General features: G+C 38.0%; 1 protein-coding gene across 1 annotated transcript; it reads left to right on the top strand.

Annotated features, from left to right (window-relative positions):
- The first annotated feature begins 426 nt into the window (after positions 1-426).
- On the top strand, positions 427-21,068 carry LOC127941597 (protein crumbs homolog 2-like). The gene is made up of 13 exons (XM_052536822.1): positions 427-889; positions 13,190-13,849; positions 14,188-14,383; positions 14,548-14,687; positions 14,771-14,941; positions 15,183-15,296; positions 15,370-16,347; positions 16,630-17,210; positions 17,305-17,470; positions 17,638-18,508; positions 18,814-18,930; positions 19,042-19,168; positions 19,275-21,068. Exons 1-13 carry the CDS (start codon positions 820-822, stop codon positions 19,494-19,496), a joined length of 4,413 nt encoding a protein of 1,470 aa, XP_052392782.1. The 5' UTR covers positions 427-819; the 3' UTR covers positions 19,497-21,068.
- The last annotated feature ends 169 nt before the right edge of the window (positions 21,069-21,237 follow it).

Raw genomic sequence — 21,237 nt, 5'->3', positions numbered from 1 at the left:
TATAATTTTAGGAATAAAAATATCATACATGAATCAGCAAAATAAATTCAGTATAACAAACGTGAAAGTAGAAAAACTGAAATCAGATTTAGTTTTAAAATGATCTCCAGTAGTCTTTATTTACATCTTCGAAAAGTAATTTTTTACAGTGCACAATAAATTTGAATATAATTCAGAAAAAATGCTAAACACATGATAGCTTGACACAAAAAAATACATTTTAAATTGATTGTATTTTGTTGGTTTTGTGTTTCCTCAAACACAAACATGATTTGCCCACAAACACAAATACAAACACATTTGCTTATATATCATTGACTTCTAAACTTTTATATTAAGTCAATAATATTTTCTATATGATAACCCTCACAGAACTACCCCCCCCCCCCCCCCCCCAAACACCACCACCACCCATCCACTCACACACACACACACATAGGGGTCCTGGTGCTGAAGTCCACTTCAGGTTTTCTGGCCCCTCCCCTCTCAGGGTGATTAGTGTGGTAAACCACAGCGGGATTGGGTGAGGGAGTTAGTCTCATTACTGCCTGTACAATGAGCCAGAGCTCTCAGCCTGACCGCTCCGATGCTGGACAGACGAACTTTACATGAACTACTCGACCTGGTGCTTACAGGAATTACGAGACCAAGGAGAATTTCAACAGAGCAGACTTTCAACTTCAGGATCATGCAGGAACTCAGACGTTTGATGATCCCCAAGAAGCTGTAATCTGAAGGTTGTTCCACTATGAAGGACTCAAAGAGACATTAAGCTTAAAACACTTCTAGTCTGGTTTGTTTGGATTGTTTCACGTCACCATGGAGATCAGGAAAGTTCATCTGAAATGCTGTGGGACAGTTTTACTGACCATGATGATGTTCAAATGGGGTGAGTTTTCTCTCTTTCTCGATACCTACAGAAATCACTGTAAACAAGATGTTTTATATTTTATAAACATACATTTTCATAAATGCATATGTTGAACAAGACATGGTTTAATGAAAGAATGTACTTTTTACATGCTGTCCCTGTTTGGGACATTTATCATTAAAAGTTGTTGAGAATAGATAGAAATAGACAGAATGGAATGTCTTGCTAATATTTGGTTATTTATTTGTGACCCTAGACCACAGAACCAGTCTTAAGTCACTGGGGGTTTATTTTAAGCAATAGCCAAATAAACATTGTATGGGTCAAAATTATCGATCTTGCTTTAATGCCAAAAATCATTAGGATATTAAGTTAAAATCATGTTTCATGAAGATATTTTGTAAATTTCCTACAGTAAATATATTAAAATGTAATTTTTGATTAGTTATAATATACATTGCTAAGAATTCATTTGCGTAACTTTAAAAGTGATTTTCTCAGTATTTAGATTTTTTGCTCCCTCAGATTCCAGATATTCAAATTTTTGTATCTCAGCAAAATCAGTGGAAAGCTTATTTATTCAGCTTTCAGCTGATGTATAAACCTCAATTTTGAAAAATTGACACTTGACTGGCTTTGTGGTACAGGGTCATATACGTGTTTTATTCTGAGAAAGGCCAAGTTCTATCATATGTGTCTCTGCTAGAGTCAAGAGCAACAGGTTGAATGTTTTGTGTGGCTCTATTGCCTCTTCTTTGGCTAATTTTATTGTTTATAATGGGGTAGATGAAAGCAAATGCATGTACTTTTATCCACACTAAAACAGAAATATTATAATGCCATATCTAGGGACCAGAATTTAATATAGAAGGAGTGATGGGCTCTTTTGACTTGTGCCTGTAAGCAGCCACCTAGCAACCACTCAGAACTCCCTAGAAACCACCCACAACATTCTGGTATCATAGTTTTTAGTTAGTTTAGCTTTTTTTTTTTTTTTTTTACTTTTCACTGAAAGGTTGTTTAAGGAACCAAACTAGATTTTCTATGTCTTAAAGGTCTACGTTTTTGCAGAGATGCCACAGAAGAACCATATTTGGTTCCTCAAAGATCCTTTCAGCGAACAGTTCTAAAAGAACCACGTTCTTAAGATTCAGAATATTTTAATAATCTAAATACTCTCTTCCACTATAAAGAACCTTTTGTTGGAGAGAATGTTACCATAAATGAGCAAGTTTCTTCATGGCACCAAAGATACCTTCATTTTTAAGAGTGTCTGGTATTACTGTGAAACCCACACCCTCTCCCTCCCCTCTTTATTTTTAAGAGTGCATCATTTCCATCTCCTTGTTTACTTCTATTTTATGGGTGTCATTTTCTGTTATCTGGCACTCCCAAAGATGTGCACTGGAGTGTTAACTTTCATTCCTCGTCCTGTCTGGGGGGGGAAATAACTGGAGTGTGGTACAGATGGGAGTATGGGGGAGGTTACTCATCTATTTTCCCTCCTTCCATCCATCCAGTCCGATTCCGCCCCTCTCTCAGGACACTGTCTGAAAAAGAAAAACTTTTGGGGGTGGGTTCCATTGTGTCCCGTTGCCATGACACCAGGGCTGAGTCATTTGGACGTTGTGTGTGGGTGGAATCTGCGTTAAGCACTTCTAACGAGCTCTGTTTGCTTTTGCGTGCCGTAGGCTTAACGCTCTTTCATCTGACTGCACGATCAAGCTGTCTCTGAGTATTTCACTCTATGATGATCATGTGCAGGAGATATTTCAATGGATAGTAACAAAGTTTTCAGTCTAAAGTACTTGTTTGAAGATATAAATAAAAGTAAATAGTGCGTGTACACAGTGCAAAAAAAATGTAATTATAATTTTTATTTATTTATTTTTTACTTTAACCAGAGCAATAATGATCATTTTTACTGGAACAAAGATTAATGAACCGCATGTTGAAAAAGTGTCAAACATTTGAAGTATTTGTTAAAGAACTGAATATGTAAGACTTTTTTAAAATGGAGCTAATTTAATAAACTCTGTGTTCCAGTGAAACAAACGCACATCCTGATTTTGCTGAGTTAGATGTGTTCCAGGGTCAACATATTTTGTTGACCCTGGAACAACATTTTACTCCAAAAATTTATTCTTGAACATATCCGTACACCTAAACCCAGTGGTGTCAAAAGTATTGGCATTCATTACTCAAGTAGAAGTATAGATACTAGGGTTTAAAAAGACTTTTGTAGAAGTTGAAGTATCAACTCAAGCTTTTTACTCAAGTAAAAGTGTAAAAGTACGGGTTTAAAAAACTACTTAAAGTATAAAAGTAAAAGTAATGTAAGGAAAAAAAATGCCATTAAGAACAAAAGCTTGGGCCGTGCCACAAGGGCCTATTGTGCACTACCCCACCTCCTCAAAAAAAATTTTTTCTAAAGGCCATAATGACTATAATGTTATATTAAAATGTTCATGTTGAAAAATTTGGGATGCACTAGGCTACCTGTTTCAGCCACATATATGCCCATTGAAAATGAACTCATTTTAGTACAATGCAAATACATTAAAGAGCTAGAGATATGATGACTAGTTGCCAATAAGTATTGTTATGGTGCAAAAAGTCAAACTTCAGAGGCATGTCATCAATAACCTTGAATGGAATGTAAATGTACATCCAAGCTTAGCTGCAGGACTCTGTGAGGGCAATGGACAAGAACATTGGTGCAGGCTAAAAACAATTACTCTTGTGTGGTTGACTATTTACAATAAACATTATAGTGCTGTCAAAATGAATGATTAATCTAAGTGATTATTCAAAAACTAAAAATGAAAAATAACTCATAATCCTGATACCTTCTTGATTGATAGCTTCTTGTATTCGGTACATACGTCTGCTATGTCCAGTGTTCGGAGGGTAACGAGTTACAAAGTTGATATAGAGCTTCACAGTCCCACCCACAGCCCGAGAGAGCTCTGGTGCCGGAAGTAAATTTCCCATTCATTTCTCCCATTCACTTCCGGAAAAATCCGTATCTAAAGAGTTTTAGAGCATGTGTGAGGATAACCAGCTACGGCTGAACTCATAAGCATATAACATATCATTTCAAGTGAAAAAATTAAGACAAAATCCAAAAAAAGTCAAAGGTACAAGACTGTGTACATATTTTCATTTCGAGCGCAGGAACTACTCATCCCATAAACCACCGCGCCCCATTGAATTCGACTGAAGCCACAACTGCGAACGAGGCAACGAGCCTTTTGAGCGACATCCAAATCTGATGACGGCCGCTCGCGCGAACTTTTTCCTCCAGTGAATTTTATTTTATATAGTGAATGTGCAGTAATAGCAGTTCTTTCAGTATTAATCGTGTAAATAAATAGTGTTTTATATATGTATTGATTTTTATTTTATCATCGTGTATTTTATATTGTGTGCGTGTGTGAAAGTGGTTAACGATAACGTCAGCAATGGTGCAGTGCTTTGTATCTGACTGCAATCACTGCTCAGTTGTCAACACATGTCGTTGCCATTACACAAATGTTCAGTAAATGCACAAAAAGGTATGTCTAGGCTAAATATTGTTTTGACAGTGGCATTATAAAATGCTTGATATGACTCATTTCATATGGAGGCTACAGTAGCCTTAGCTAAAGTGGACGATAATGCTAACTAAAGTTACCAACCTCCCTGCAAAACTCTCAATGGCAGCCAAGGAGATCATGATTGCACTGATAAGTCTACCGTGCAAAAACGCAATACAGGTTTTTATTTTATTTTATTTTATTATTAATGATCTTCAGTCTTCACGGACCTTCGAGGGGTTTAACCAGACGGTTATACGAGCTCCACCAATCAGATGCATCACTGTGGGATTGTTCAGGATTGTGGGTAATGAAGTACTTAGCCAAGACATAGCGAATAAAAGGCATTTAGATCAAAACAAGGTTAGTGCCCCCATGATCTTTTTACGTTTATATGAGCATATACTGTTGCTTAGTACAGCCGTAGCTGGTTTTAAGTCTACCATGTATGGTTACGTTTTAATGGCTTATACCCCAAATGTCAATGCAGAAATTGCATTGAATTTTTAGTTCCGGCACCAGCTGTGGGTGGGACTGTGATGCTCTATAGCCTAGATATCACAACATTGTCATTTGCGTCATTAATCGCAAACGATAATTTATTAAAACGTCTCACTACCCAACTACCTACAGTAGCTTAATTTGTGGAGGACGAAGAGAAAGCACCCATTTGGCAAATGAGCCAGTAGTGAGAAATAAATAATAACTTTTAAGTAGGGTCCAGTGCCTTTTCGATACTTTTAAAATGGTACTGGCGCCTCAACGTGCCTGAACCGATACTTAAAAAAAAAAAAAAGAACTACAAAAAAAACTATGGATAACATTAAAGAACATTACAAATATTTAAAATAAATCCATAGCTTTCACCTTGGATGCTCTCATTTCCCAAGTTGTGCTTCCCTTAATCTAAGGCTAATAAATGTATTTCACAATCTGGGTCATTATTTAATACAAAAGTACACATAATGTTTCTACTGTATCTCTGTCACTCACTCTGATATTTAGTTAAGATGAGTGCTGTCTGTCACTGTCTTAAATCAGTTCTGTGAATGACTGTATGCTCATTCTTTATAAAGTAGCAACAATCTCGTTTTTAAAATACAGTACTGTGCAAAAGTCTTATGGAAAAGAAAGAATAGTGTTTTCACCCCAAAAAAGGGTTTTAAGCCAGTTATTTATATATTTTGCTGCAATGTGTCAGTAGGACAGTAGTTTGCCATTAATTTTAATAATAATCTAGTGCGATTTTGAATGCACAAGCAGTTTGCCGATGGCAAAATGAATGTTTGGAAATGTAAACTGATATTTTATACTGACAGTGACACTCTACAGCAAAATATATAAATAACTGGCCGAACACCATTCTTTTAAGTGAAAATACTGCCTAAGACTTTTGCACAGTAGTGTATGTACGTATGATTAAATGAAGTATATTTAAATAAGTGTAAGGAAACAGCTGTTTCGTGATTAGCGGTGACAAGCGAAAACTTTACACTAGATGAGAAACCGACTGATCGTGACCTTTTGTAAACTGTATTTATGACAAAGAACTTCACAGATACAGATATTCTAACAATCTATCGGTAAACACACACCTTGTGTCCTCTGTCTCTGTTTGAGCTCGCGCTGCTCCACCGTGGTCGGCGGATTGAAGAGCGCGCTGAAAGACGGGAGGAGACCGGACTGATGCCGGTTTCATTTGAAATTTAAGCGGACTGACTCTGAGGCGATCGGATACTACTGGTTCCAACCTACTTTTAAGAAATATATTTTTTGATAAACGAACCCAAAACTGTCTATGCAGTGTGATGTGACTTGTGTCATGTGTAGGTGTGATGGATCGCGTATGGACCAATAGGGTGTCGGAATGGTATATGTGTATACTTCTCATCCAACCACAATCAAATTCACTCCATCCTGATCGCGCGATTTATCTGGATAGGGTTTTTTTCTTTCTCTCTCTCTGAACGATAACAATCCGGTTTGAAATAGCAGTAACGAAGCTATTTTTTTAAATGTAAGGAGTAGAAAGTACAGATACTTGCGTGAAAATGTAAGGAGTAGAAGTAAAAAGTCGGCTGAAAAATAATTACTCAAGTAAAGTATAGATACCCCAAATTTCTACTTAAGTACAGTAACGAAGTATTTGTACTTCGTTACTTGACACCTCTGCCTAAACCTAACCTTAACCGTGAGTAATCCCTAAAATCAGAGGAAATGATAGATTAATGACGCTGATGTACAAGCACCAAACAATGATTTTAAGCATAAACTTCACAAAATCTATAAACTGGATCTTCAAATCTCACTTGGTAAAATCAGGTTCTGCCAAACAAACAGCATGCCGATATCGCTCTGCTCAACATTAGTTTTGGTTGTAAGTGTTGGAATGGAAATGGAAGTTTGGCTTTTACATTATCACTGCTAAGTCAAAACTCACTCACAGATGACGCTGTCCAGGTCTCAAGTGTGATATGGCCGTTACAAACAATGCATCTGTAGTGCATTTGCATTGACTAATGGGAGTCAACGGGGAAATTCAACGAGAGGAACAGCGGGTGAAACTGGTCTGATTTTTTGACTGAGCTGAAAGTTCATGTCAATCCATGCATGCAAATGTGACGTCAGGCGCTTCGGGAAAGAAGGGGGATTCTGGAATTCACATGACTTTTTCAATGAAAATGTCTACAATGTACCCTGCCCCCAACACTAATTCCAGCAAGAACACAGCGAGGGAAGAATAAATTCACACAACACAGTCATCTGCACTCTCGCAGTCAAGATTCTGCTAATAAAAGTGAGCCTATAATAGGTGTTTGTGTTGATGCTAACATTAACAAATAGCGTCTTTATGGATCCACCCTTACAAAAAAATTTACCATGCTCTTATTATAGAAAGAGTGTAGTAACCATGTTTTTCAGCATATTGATTACCATTTGTATAACTATAGTTTTACTATAAATTCCATGGTTAAACTATGGTTAGTGTATGCATTGTTCATTTGTGGTTACCGAGGTTTAGGTATAATAACCAAGTTTTTCTGTTTTGTATTAAAAACAAGCTGGTCAATTTTGCTCAATAAAGCACCATATTTAGAGGGTTAAATGAATGTTTTGTGTAATAATAGAGTTATAATATGTATAATAATAAATGTTAATAAATGTTATTAACACTTTAAGTGGGCTAGACACTACCACATGTTTTTGTGTGAATAATAAAATATATTTAGATAATTAAATTAATATTTTGGTAATAGAGTAATATATTATTATAAGTAATAAGTGGATAAGAATAATCTAAAAGTAAATTCTGTGAACAACATTTGTGACATAATTATCACAGAAAATAATAACTAAATGTAAAAAATAAAAAATAAATAAAAAATGTTTAGAATCATTTACCAACCTAGCCAATGTCATGATAGATCCAGTCTTTTAACACTGTCACAACAATGCCATACATGGAGAAAATCCCGTTAGCAGGAATTACATCATGTTACACAACCATCATCCACCTGTGTAAGAAAATACCATTTAGACTTCAGTTCCTGCAAAATCCTCCTGTTGATGCTCATGTGGCATAACACTAAAAAGCATAACCTATAAAGTCAAAACTTTGTGTCTTAGATTTAGGAGTAGGGGTGAATAAAGCTAATTAGGATCTGAGTCTAGAGCTAGTGACAAAGATTTGCTAAGTGTGAATTAATTAATTCTGAGAGTTGATTGTAAGCTATTAATTCTCTTATATTCACCATAAATCAAAACATCACTTATATTTGTCTGAAAAGTTCAATTCTTGATTTAAGAACTTTCTCAGAATCTCAGAATTTTTAGGTTCACATAGAACGAGGAAGAATTAAACATGCATATGGAAAAAAAAACTCTCCTGCATCTGTGAAAATAAACAGATCACAGGTTATCATAGAGTCCTGTCACACATCACACACACGTCCCAGCTGCTGTCTCACTCTCGTTCTCTCTGTTACCCATCCGTTCCCACCCATATCTCTGGACAGATGCATATTTAGTGGTTATTATCTTATACAGATCTGAATGGGCTATTAAACCGGTGACAAATTTCACAGTCATAGAGACAGTAGGACTCTTAACTCCCAAATCTATACTGTGTGTCACAGGGTTGTTATTTTTGAATGTATGGAACTAAAACCACGACCATAAAAAATATAAATAAAATCACGGAAGCTAATTAATGTCACAGAATAAGAAAGAAAAAAGGTAATTGCAACCTTTTATCAAAATTTTCCTCACAATTCAAAGTTAATATCTTACAATTTAAAAAAAGAAAGAAATACAGAAAAGTCATATAAACTTTCAATTAATTCTGGAAAAAACTAAATCCGAACTTTTTCTCACTGAGTTTGCAGTTTAGAGCAATTCTCTCTGTGTGTGTGTGTGTGTTTGGTTTCTGCCTCAAATATATATCACAATTATAAATTAAATAATTATATATGAGATACATGAAAAGTCTCAAATGTGTGATAAACACTAATAACTAGCTTTTTATTTATTTTTTTATAGTGGAATTAGGCATCCATATAAAGAACACAAACTGAAATAAAATGAAATCACACACAAACGCATAATTAAATAAAACAAAATATTTATACTATAACAGTTTTTCAACTCATACTTAAATAACTCTGGTGTGTTGTTGTTGCATTTATTTCTATTTTTCTTTGAATACACACACATAAAGATGCGTTTCCCCACCTGACCCCACTAAAACAATCTATAGCCCCTTTAAATTGTAAAACTAAAATGTCACACCCCCTCACAGCAGGAAGTAAGACACTAACAGGGATGATTGACAGTGATGTAAACAAAAGGGGAGGAGTTTCACTTGATTGACAGCCAGTATCAGTGCTGTAGCTCTTAGAACAGAACCTGCATGGCTAACATTCTTCCAGAGGTCTCGCAAAGATAACCTTAAACACTGACACACAAGGAGTAAGGCATAGTGCTCTAGAGAGATGTCAGGAGAATGTCTCTGTCAGCCGTGGGATGCCAGAGCCTCTCAGATCTCTGTGAAACCTCAATGTTAAAGTCTGGCTTATCAGATCCACTACAGCCTGTCTCCACCTGGAGCCTAAACGCATCATATTTTAAAATAACTGACTTGTATTTTAATATATTTTTATATGCAATTTATTAATTTGATTGAAAACCCAGATTTTCAGTATCATTAATCTAGTCTTCAGTTCCACTTTTGATCACTTGAATGCATCCATGCTGAATGAAAGTATTGACAAAAAATATATATAATGGTTTATCTATTGTTTTTTAATTCTTATATTTTTTATATAACAAGCCTTGCAGTTTCTGTATCTAACTCATGAAAAATAGTCACTCTGTAATCTCTTTAAAACAAAGTGGCAGAGAACTATATCCTAAGGTAACAAAAGCTGGCTTAGTAGTGTAGACTAACCTAAAGCTGTCCTGTTGTACACACACCACTCTGAGAGGATTACGGTCATCTCAGTACATTACAGACACTGACGGTACGAACATCTAATGGACTTTAAATAGTCTTTTCACTAGCTGCACAAGACAGAAAGAGTAAAACATTCAGTTTGAAATGAATGTTGATGGTATCCAAAGTGTGCAGAAATACTCTGAATGAAAGGTTAAGTCGGTGAGAGTGTTCAGGCACACGTGTTTGTGTGAGAGAACATAAGCTAAATGAGGTACCGACAGCGTAATCCACTTTAATTTTCGGTAAACAGGCTGCACAATATAGAGGACAGAGCAGAAAGCAGATAATCAATGTCCTTCAGTAACAGGAAGGAGAGAGTTTGAGGGAGACAGTAAAAAAAAAAAAAGAAGAAAACTAGAGTCGTCTATTCATGTATGTGTGCCATCAATGGACTGGACGCTTGTGGCTGACATCATTATGTCATCTGGCTCAGTGACGGTTCACGTCTATGACAGCGTGAGCTGGGAAATCTTCTTTACTTATCAGACTATGCTGACAGGAAATGACATGAGCGTTGAAGAGATCCAAGACCGCGAGAAAGACAATGGTATAACCTAGGGTAAAGATCTCATGAAAATAAATGGAAATGAGGAAAATAAGGAGGTGGATCTGGGGTCACAGAGGTCTCTTCGTCTCAGGGCAAGATTAGCATAGAAGTAACTATGGACACTGAGACCCAGTCAGTGGACACTTGCTGGGTCAGTCTGCATGGAGCTCATTTTCCTGGACTGAATGAATGCTTGAGCGGGTGTAGGACTATCTGAATCCTACACTGTTTGCAGACACATACTAAAATCAAAGTATTTTTACAATTCATTTTGAGGTTTTGGTAAAGCTTATTGTTTAAATACTTCAAAGAAGTTTTCTTGCATGGATAAGAGAAAATAATGTGCTTATGGAATGGAAGAAGCAATTACTCATAACTTCCTCTTCCCTGCGTGCTTGTTTTGTTTGCTTTAAGATCACGGTGTAAGTCACGTGTCCTTTCTAAGATCAATGTGAGTGCTTTCACACTAAGATCAGCGTGTAAGCTCTCAGTTGTGTTGTGTAAGAACAGTCTGTGTTCTGAGACTGATAAGACGTTTCTGTTCTAAAAGTAACACTTCCATGCTGATTAAAGTGTCTGGGCAAACACATCGGATCCAAAAGTCTGACACTGAAAATCCGGTATTCAAAATCTTATTTAAACCTGGAAAAAACAATGATTTGGGAACTTTAGGATGAAAAATAAATAAAAAATAGTCAATTTACACTAATACTGGTGCATGTTGATATACAAAGAAAGAGAGAGAGAGAGAGAGAGAGAGAAAAATGTGTATTTTCAACTCGTTTAACAACAACAAATATTAAAAAATTTGGAAATAAAATACCAGGGCAATGCAATAATCAGTTAAGTTGGCGATTCTCTCCACCTCAGATAAAAGTTTTTTTATAAGTATTGTTTTTAAGCAATCACCAAAAACACATTATAGCAACTACCTATTACGCATATGCAACTACGTAGTTAGAATTAGAAATGTAATAATATTTTTTTATGATGGCTTTTGGTAAATTCTGAGACTGAGACGATAAAAGGCATTTGAAAATTAACAAAATAAATTATGATGGTCTGGTAAATGGTTTCCAGGTTTAATGTGACCTTCATATAACAGATGGTTTTAAAAAATAAAAATAAAATAAGAATCAAGTTTTATCCTTAAGGGAACATTTGGTTCTCACAAAAATGAAAGCTGAAACACACAAACATTCCTGAACTACATTTCTTATCTTCGATGCCGTTCCATTCCTGCTGCACTGTCTTAGCCTGATACACACTCAACACTCAGCATGCACACACAGACAGATGCACACAGCACCTCATTCCTTTTGCCCATTCATTAATATCTTCCGCCTGAATGAATATTTGGGATGAAGGTCTGATTAAAGCGACATTGAGGGGGCCAGGGCAGCAAAGTGGTTGAGAGAAGGAGGTGGAGTGGAGTTTAGGGGCACAAGGGGCCCCACAAGGTTTAGGGAAGGGGAGGGCCACATTAATGGATCCAAGTTGGGCATGGGGTGGGGGTTGAGGGTCGAGGTCATGCAGATAACAGGAATTTGGAATGACTCAAAGAGCTCTCGTGCGATTGGCTGATTTGTACGAGAAAAACCCTGTGAATGCTCTGTACCACTCTCTGCTCTAAAAATGCAAACTCATATGCACAAACAAAAATGAAATACTCAAAAACAGACAAGGTCACAATTTACAGGGGATCTCACAAATTCAATCTCTTCGTTTTAGGTCTAAACTACATTTTTAAAGACTTGTTGTGACTGAAAAGGTAAAAAAAAAAAAATGCTGAACCTCACAAATGATGATCAACCTCACAGATGGGCTTGGTATGTGTAATGCTGACTTTGAAGAGATTCTCTCTCTTTATTCCTCGGGCTCAGTCAGTCTTACCCAGGATTAAGGTTTGGGATCAACAGCCTGTTATTAACTCCTATCAGTTTTACCTTTGTCTCGGGTGTCTCTGTTTGTTTTCTGTTTTACTATCATAGTAATATATGCAGAACTCACCACTCACATGTTAGAGTGCTGTGATGTTGTTGCCGGGTTGTAAATGGTTCGCTCAGGCAGTATTTTTGGCACAAAAAAGGATTTTAAATTACATTCAATCTTGAGCTTATATTTACGGTCATGATCTACAAAGAAATGTTTACAAAAAAAAAATTGCTAAACTTTGGTAAAATTAAATCATTAATGTTAAACCATTATTAACCCTAACCACCATAGACATTGAGGGGGACAAGTATAATAAGAAATCTCAAAACTTTTTTAGTCAAATATGGCCATTTTGAGAGAGTTGTTTGTGAAAATTCCATACGTGTCTCTCTCTCTCTCTCTACAACGAGTGTGTTTACTTCAAAAACAGCTATTTTATCCTCTCGTTGCTATAAAATATAATGTAGCAATTCAGTATTGAAGCTATTTTATTAATTACAGTCATGGAGCAGCTGTGACAAGTTTCTTTCCTCCTAGATGTTTATGTATGCACTGCATGATCTCCAGTATGTGTGTGTGTGTGTGAGTGTGTCAATGAAAGCAGCGCATTAATATAGAACATTATAGGGGAATAGGGGAATTTTTGACACTGTTTCAAGGGCAATGGGGAAGGGTAGACGTAGGTGTAGGTGAAGGGCTATGAACTATAACTAGGAGTTGGGCCTAAGAGGTACAACATTTAAATCCTGTTTCTCTTTTTCCAGGTATATTCTGTTCGGGGTCATATGACATGTGTGCATCTTCACCCTGCCAAAATGGGGCGACGTGTGTGGATACAATGGATGACTATGTGTGTTTGTGTTCACGGGAAGGAGTGCGGTACATGGGGAAGGACTGCGATGAGCTGTACAACGCTTGTGTGTTTGCTGAATGTGAAGGGTGTGTGACTGAACCAGGCACGGAGCACTACACCTGCCCAGAGGACATCAACGAGTGTGAAAGTGGGCCGTGTGTTGGGGCCCTCTCTGAGTGTGTAGATGAGCTGAATGGCTACAAATGCCTGTGTCCACCTGGTTTCGGAGGAGAGGACTGCAGTCGACGCATCATAGACTGTGTTGATGAACCCTGCCTCAACAATGGCACCTGTAGACGGATAGTGGATGGATTTGAATGCACCTGTTCAGAAGGTTTTCGTGGTGAGACCTGTGAAGAGAACGTGGATGAGTGTGATTCACATCCTTGTCAGAACGGTGCAATCTGCGTGGATGGGATCAACAAGTATCACTGCTTCTGTGTGCCTGGATACCAAGGACACAACTGTGAGATTGACATAAACGAGTGTGCATCACGACCTTGTTGGAACAATGGAACTTGTATTAATGGAAAAGACCAGTACCTGTGTGAATGTCTGCTGGGGTATACAGGTAATCTGTGTGGGCACTTCACATTATCTTGTTTGAAACCTTTAGTTTCACCATCTTGTAATGATATTATTAACAGTCTAAAGCAGGTATGCTCAATCATGCTCCTGACAGGCCAAGGTTCTGCAAAGTATAGCTCCAACATACCTACCTGCAAGTTTCTAGTAATCCTAAACCCATTGATTAGCTGGTTTGAGTGTTTAATTAAGGTTGGAAGCAAACTCTACAGATTTATGGACCCTCAAAAGCAGGATTGGGCGTTCCTGGTTCACATGGACATTCACACTGACAACAATTGGCATATCATTGATAATCATGTATTGTTTTCTAAATCTCTGTAGGCGTAAACTGTGAGATGGAGATCGATGAATGCGAGTCAAATCCATGCCAAAATGAAGCCACCTGTCATGACCTAGTAGGGCTATACACCTGTGACTGTGTGCAGGGATTTGAAGGATCAGACTGTGAAATTAACATCAATGAATGTGAGAGTGATCCATGTCGGAATGGAGGAATCTGCCTTGACCTCATTGATAGGTAAAGGAAATCAGGAATTATGGGAATGAATGAAGTTACATATTAGTCAGTCTCTTCCTGTATAAGTGGTTGGTTATTGACCAGAAAAACATTTTATGTTGATAGTTAAATGTATAAGACTGTGTGTGTACTGACTGTCTGATATGGGGTGCATTTGTATGCAGTTATGAGTGTGAATGTGAAGGCACTGGGTTTATGGGAGACCACTGTGAGGAGGATATTCTGGAGTGTGCATCACATCCTTGCCAACATGGAGCAACTTGTCTAGAGGGCATTAACCACTACAACTGTACCTGTTTTCCAGGTAGCTCTCCTTTATGCAAAAATGACACTCAAGTCTTTAATCTAACTTTGTAACAATCTTAAATGATGTTGATGTGTGAATAGGTTTTGAAGGAGATAACTGTGAGGTGGATATAGATGAATGTGCTGATACTCCTTGTGAGAATGATGGTGAATGTTTTGAGAAGTCAAAACCAGAACACTGGGACGCAGACTTGGAGTTCACCTATGCCACAGCAGCAGGTTACATCTGTGAGTGCCAACCAGGATACACAGGTACTGGCAACATAAAAACACCGATGTAAATGTAAAACAGTACAATAAATCAATAAAGACAAGGCAGCAATACAACAGCTTTCATTTTAAAAACTTGTTCCAGAGCTGAGTCAAACTATTTTGTCACCCGTTGCATGACTGAATGGATGGTCAAGGTTGCTCAAGTATTGATGCAGTGTTTTTACATACAAAAAGAGCTTTGTCATGCTGTTTATTTGTTTTGTTTATTTGTTCTCCCCAGGAGAGAACTGTTCGGTGAACATAAACGAGTGTGTATCTGAGCCATGTCACAATGGAGGAAGCTGTAAAGATCTTGTAAACGGATATATGTGTATATGCCCAGAGGGGTTTGCAGGTTAGTGTTTGCATATGGGAAAGAGTTTGCATACGTATGTTTGTATTGTTAACTTTGTTATCTCTTTTTTCAGGTGTGGAGTGTGAGGTTAATATAGACGAGTGTGAGAGCGCCCCCTGCCTTAATGGAGGTGTATGTGAAGATGGAGTGGCTGAATATAAGTGTCACTGCACAGAAGCTGAGGAAGGTCTCCTTCCATGGGGGGGATCCCAGTGCACTGTGCAACTCCGTGGTTGCATTAAACATGCATGCCAAAATGGCGCCACCTGCTTGCCATGGCTGGATGGAGAGACACACAAACATACTTGTCTTTGTCCACCTGGATTCTATGATGAAGTATGTTCAATACCAACCACATTCTCCTTCTCCTCACCAAAGTTCTTTCTTATTGAAGTTCCACCACTCAAGCGTATAAGGAGAGACATAGAAGAACATGTACACCCTCTGGGGGTACGCTTGCGCTTCCGCACTACACTGCCTGATATGCTGCTGTTCTTTCGAGACAATGCTGATTTCTTTCTCTCTCTGGAGATTGTTGGGGGTGAGCTGCATGCCAAGGTAATATCAAAGGAGGGCGGGTCACTGGAGGCACAATTGCCAGGGCTTGTAAGTGATGGAGATTGGCATGAGGCAGTGGTGAACATTGATGGATGGGATCAGGATATCAGACTCGTTCTGCAAATTATTGGTCCAGGCTGTGGCAATCAAGCATGCAGAGTTGAATACAAGCTACCAGATGGTCAAGCAATTTTCTTGCACCACGATAGCCTCACAAAGTTATATGTGGGTGGAGTACCAGAGGAGTACATGAATCTAACTTTAAGTGGACATGGCTTTTTGGGTTGTATGGAGGACCTACAGGTGGATGGCCATCATGTACTGCCACATGATCTGGGAGAAAAGGGGGCAAGTGTAGAGTTTGGCTGTATAAAGACTGAATGGTGCGAGGTGGACCCAAATCCCTGCTCTCAACAAGGGCACTGTGTTGACCTCTGGACAGACTACCGCTGTGACTGTTATAGACCTCACTATGGACGTGACTGCAGCCAAGGTATGCATACGCATATGCTCATACACTCAAACGATGGTCTTGTGGTAATGTACAGAGATGGGGCAATTAAACTTGAGGTCAACTTTTCTGCTAAGTTTAGCTCTAATCTTGTTCAAACACACCTGAACAAACTAATCAAGATTAGGACAAAAGCTCTGGAGAACAGAGGTCCTCCAGAAACGGACTTGTGATGTAGGGGAATATATTAGAAATATTATATTATATTAGAAATAATAAAACATTGTTATGCTAGAATTTTTACTCTCTTTCTGTCTTCCACAGATTTCTCATTTTGGACATTCAGTCACGAGGACTCTACAAGCTTTCTCGCATTTGAACTGTTGTCTGATTTTGGCAGGAACTTTAGTGTGTCATTCTTCCTACGATCTCTTAAATCAAGTGGATTATTATTTCAGATACGTAGGGCAGGGCTTCAGAGGACAGAGGAGGATGATCCTTATTTTACCATGTATCTGGAAATGGGACGAGTACATGTTACCTCTCTGGTGGGGTCACCCATTTTATCTTCACCCGTGTTTGTCTGTAATGGAAAGAAGCAAATGCTTCAGATTGATGGACAGGAGGGTCAGATGTTCTTTAGCAATGGTGGATTGCGATACAGGCTTGGCTCTCTGTCTGACTTGGAATTTCTAAAAGGAGACCTAGTCTATGTTGGTGGGGTTCCAGGTGAAGAGGGTGCAGCTAACTGGGGAGGTCATTTTAAGGGCTGCCTGCAGGACCTGAGACTAAACGACGAGCATCTGAATGTGGAAATCTGGAACAGTAGCCTCAGCGAGACCCTATATATCTCAAGTCATGCAGAGAACGTGCTTCCTGGATGCATGAGTGATGACACATGCAAGGTATGTAGAAATATATGTAGCTTTTATTCCACTTTATCGATTTAAATGGATAATTACAGTTGGAAAGATCTGATTTTGGGTGGTTGATTTGCAGGTGGAGCCTTGCTTAAATGGTGGAGAGTGCACAGTAACATGGAATGACTTTACTTGTTCTTGTTCTCGGGATTTCACCGGAAAGACATGTGAAACTCGGCTTTGGTGCGTCAGCGACCCATGTTTAAATGGTGGACACTGCGTGGATCTCTTGGATGGTTTTGAGTGTATGCTTATCTTAAACATTCAGTTTATATTTGCCATTTTCTTGAAGATCCTGTTAGTAAAATAATTAATTTAGTAATATTATGTATTGATGAAGTCATAAAAATAAATGTGTGTAAAAAATAGTAAATGTAATTTGTTATCAAACTTTTGTTTTTTGTCTTATCAGGCATTGCTAATGCGACCTTTGACAACACACCCTTACACTACAGTGCTAAAGGATCTCTAGTTTACCCAGTGACTAATGTGACCATGGAGCTCCGTACAAGGCAGGAAAATGCTGTGCTACTTCGTGCATGGAAAGGGGTGGAGCTTCTACTGATTGGTCTAGTGGATTCAGCCATTCATGTAGAGCTTCATACCGAGAACAGAGTAGAACCAGTTATATTCTCTGGACAAAGACACATTGCAGATGGAAACTGGCATCACCTCATGGTTGCCATGGCCAATCCAGAACGTGACGCATCGCAATGGTTCATTTTGGTGGATGGTATCATGGATGGTAGCAGTGCCCCAGAACTTGCTGGTAGTTTAAGTTTTCTTAAAGACTTGTCAAGTGAAGTAGCACTAGCAGAGACGTACACAGGATGTCTAGGTGCTGTCAGAGTGGGTGAGGTGTACCTTCCATTTGTAGACCATACCAAATCACCCCAAATATCACAGTTTTGGCGACAACAAGATGAGCTTGTGCGCATAGGCTGCAGTGGGGCTCCAGTGTGCCTCTCTCATCCCTGCAGACGTGGTGGTATGTGTGTGGATCTTTTCAATAAGTTTGGCTGCAATTGCCCACCTGGCTGGGAAGGGCTCACCTGCGAGAAGGAAACTGATGAGTGTGTCTCAGGACCCTGTCTTCATGGCAAGTGCAAAGACAAGCTTAATGGGTATGACTGCTTGTGTCACTCAGGATATGCTGGACCTACATGTTCAGAAAACATAGACGACTGCAAAGGATCGAAGTGTAAGAATGGTGGAACCTGTGTAGATGGAGTTAATGACTTCACCTGTATCTGTCCACCAAAGTACAGCGGAACACGTTGTCAGTGAGTTCCTACAGATCACACACGCCTAGACTTGACTGAGTGTAACTTACAGTACTATGTCTTCCAACAGAGAATGGGTTATAACGTGACCTTTAGAGAGACAGCTGCAAAACTGGTTGCAACTGTAAATGTTAATGAACACTAATGTAAAAAATATAAAATAATATACTAATAAATTTTTTAAATCTCCCACTTTGTTTCACATTACAGTTATTTCTTGTTACCCGAGTTTGAATGAACTAGTGAGACTGTTGAGTCTCATTGAGAAGTTTATAAATTTGTTTGTGTGTGTTCTTGTTCATCAGGTACAACTACCCTCCTCTTAAGTGTGAACTAGATGTTGAGTGTGAAAATAGGGGTATTTGTCATGACACTCAATGGGGGGCAAACTGCACCTGCCCTCCAGGATTCACAGGAGACAGGTAGAATTAACACTTACATCACTGTCCATTAGAAATAAACTGAATATATAAATATATTGAAATAGACGGCGAAGTCGAAGTACTTATGTGAGTACATGTTTAATTCCACAGATGTGAGAGAGAAGTTGATGAGTGTGCATCTAGCCCATGTCTAAATGGCGGATCATGTCTGGATCGGCTGAACCGTTTTCAGTGTTTGTGTCCAGCAGGATTCAGTGGCCAGTTCTGTGAAACAAATGTAAGAAAACACGGAGTATAAAAATAAGCATGCAAATTAGTTCCATAGTGTTGAGTGTTATATTTTTATACCTGCCAACAGTAACGATTTGAATCTCTGTCTGCAGAAACAGGCTCAGCAAGAACATCTACCTTGGTTGGCCATTGCAGTTCCACTTGCATGTGGCTGTATTCTCTTGGTGGCCATTGGACTCATTTTTATGTTGATGACAGCACGCAAGAAGCGGCAATCAGAAGGAGCTTATTCCCCAAGCCATCAGGAGATTGCTGGTGCACGCCTGGAGATGGATAGCATGCTGAAAGTACCACCTGAAGAGCGTCTCATTTGAACAAACAAACAGATGTAGATAAAGGGGCTCTAATATTGTCTGTGTGACTCTATGGAAATACACTGAAACATTCCAAGGCCGTGTGGTATTACAGAGCCACAGTGAGAAGCAAGTGCTACATCAAACAAGAAACCTGAAGATGTGCTGTACAACAAGTGAGAGAGGAAAAACGGGAAACATGAAGGCATTAAAAATAGTTGACCTTTAGTGAAGACCTAAAAATTTAACCAGCAACTTTCTCAAGTCTAGTTGAACTTGAACTTGGTGATTCTTTACCTCATGGAACCGTATGCCTGAACGGCTTTGACTGCAAAGAGACGGAAATAAAAAAAGAGTTTACATTCTCCCCAGAGCATTTAAAATCTTAAACGAATCCCTCTCAAAAGATAAGCACTAAAAATTGTGCTTATGTACAAATTAAAAAAATAATAATTCACAGCATTTGAATGTACAAGGCACTGTATAATGTCTTTAGCAAGACTGTTAACTAGCTACTATTCCTGCTGTGGGCTACACTGGATATGATCATCAATACTGAAGAATGTGGCTTCATATTCATTCCAATGTGAACAATTGGCCATATATTAGCATTTACAGTACTAGGGTGGGAACCAACCAAAACTAGTTACCCTTTTAAAGCAATACATTGCTGTTTTGCATGAATTATTGTTGTTCACATTGTGTCAGAATTACCCTAATTATGCATTTCCGAATACTAAAAGCTATTCACATCAGTGCACAATTACAAGTTATGATAGAAAACAAAACAAAAAAAGACTCCAAGTAATGCTAGTTAGGTAGCAATTTCAGCTCATCTTTGTCTATAATGCCCTTTTTTATTTTAGACACTAATCTGCACTTCTAATATTCCATATATGAGACAGCAAGGAGAAGTGATTAAATATAGTGATTACATTTTTTGCTATCATAGAGAGCAAAGCTGCACAGCTATTTAGCTGTTATGGATGAAGTCAAAAGACAAATAGCTTTTAACAGAATCTGAGCAAAATTGACATCAAGGAATTACGGTAATTCCAAAAAAATGTGAATGCAATAATTTGTTATTCTGTTTGAGACCGTTATTGGAAATAACTGTGAACATGTTACTGTTTGACAATCACCGCACTTAACATTTTTTAGGAATGTACATATAAATCAGATACTAAACATCGCCACCACCGCCATTTGTACACACCTCTCCATACACATGCAAATATGATCGCATTGAGCGGTGAAATAAAGTTCTGCTTGGTTTGAAGATGAAATAAGAAAGATAAGAGATAAACGTGCGGACAAAATCCATTCTGATATCTAAATATTGTAAAAACTGACCGATTGCAAGTTGCGTTAATTTTACAGGTTGTGTATATTTTGTAAATTGTGGCTATAATTTGTTTTCTTTCTCTCTCTTTTTTTTTTTTTTTGTCAGTCAGATTTTCTTCAAATGCATGCATAGGATTCCCTACATCTAAACAGTACAGTGTGAACTGCAACATCATTTTAGGAATATATTTTTGAATATGTAAATTTGCAAAAATTGTTTAATAAAATGGTTGTGTTTGAATGTTTAAATGGAGTTACAGTTAAAATAATGAGGAAAATTAATAATTGATGTAATTTTCAGGTTCGAGATTAGTGGTGTTTTTTAACTGTGAAACAAACAGTCCTATAATAATAATAATAATACAAAATGTGCAAAAATACTGGGCAAAGAGAATGGTTAAAAATAAATGAATAAATG

The sequence above is a fragment of the Carassius gibelio genome, chromosome A21 (genome assembly GCF_023724105.1).
Source record: "Carassius gibelio isolate Cgi1373 ecotype wild population from Czech Republic chromosome A21, carGib1.2-hapl.c, whole genome shotgun sequence".
In the NCBI taxonomy this organism is placed as follows: Eukaryota; Metazoa; Chordata; class Actinopteri; order Cypriniformes; family Cyprinidae; genus Carassius; species Carassius gibelio.
The sequence above is the reverse complement of the archived record's forward strand: the minus strand, read 5'-3'. Positions and strand labels throughout refer to the sequence as shown.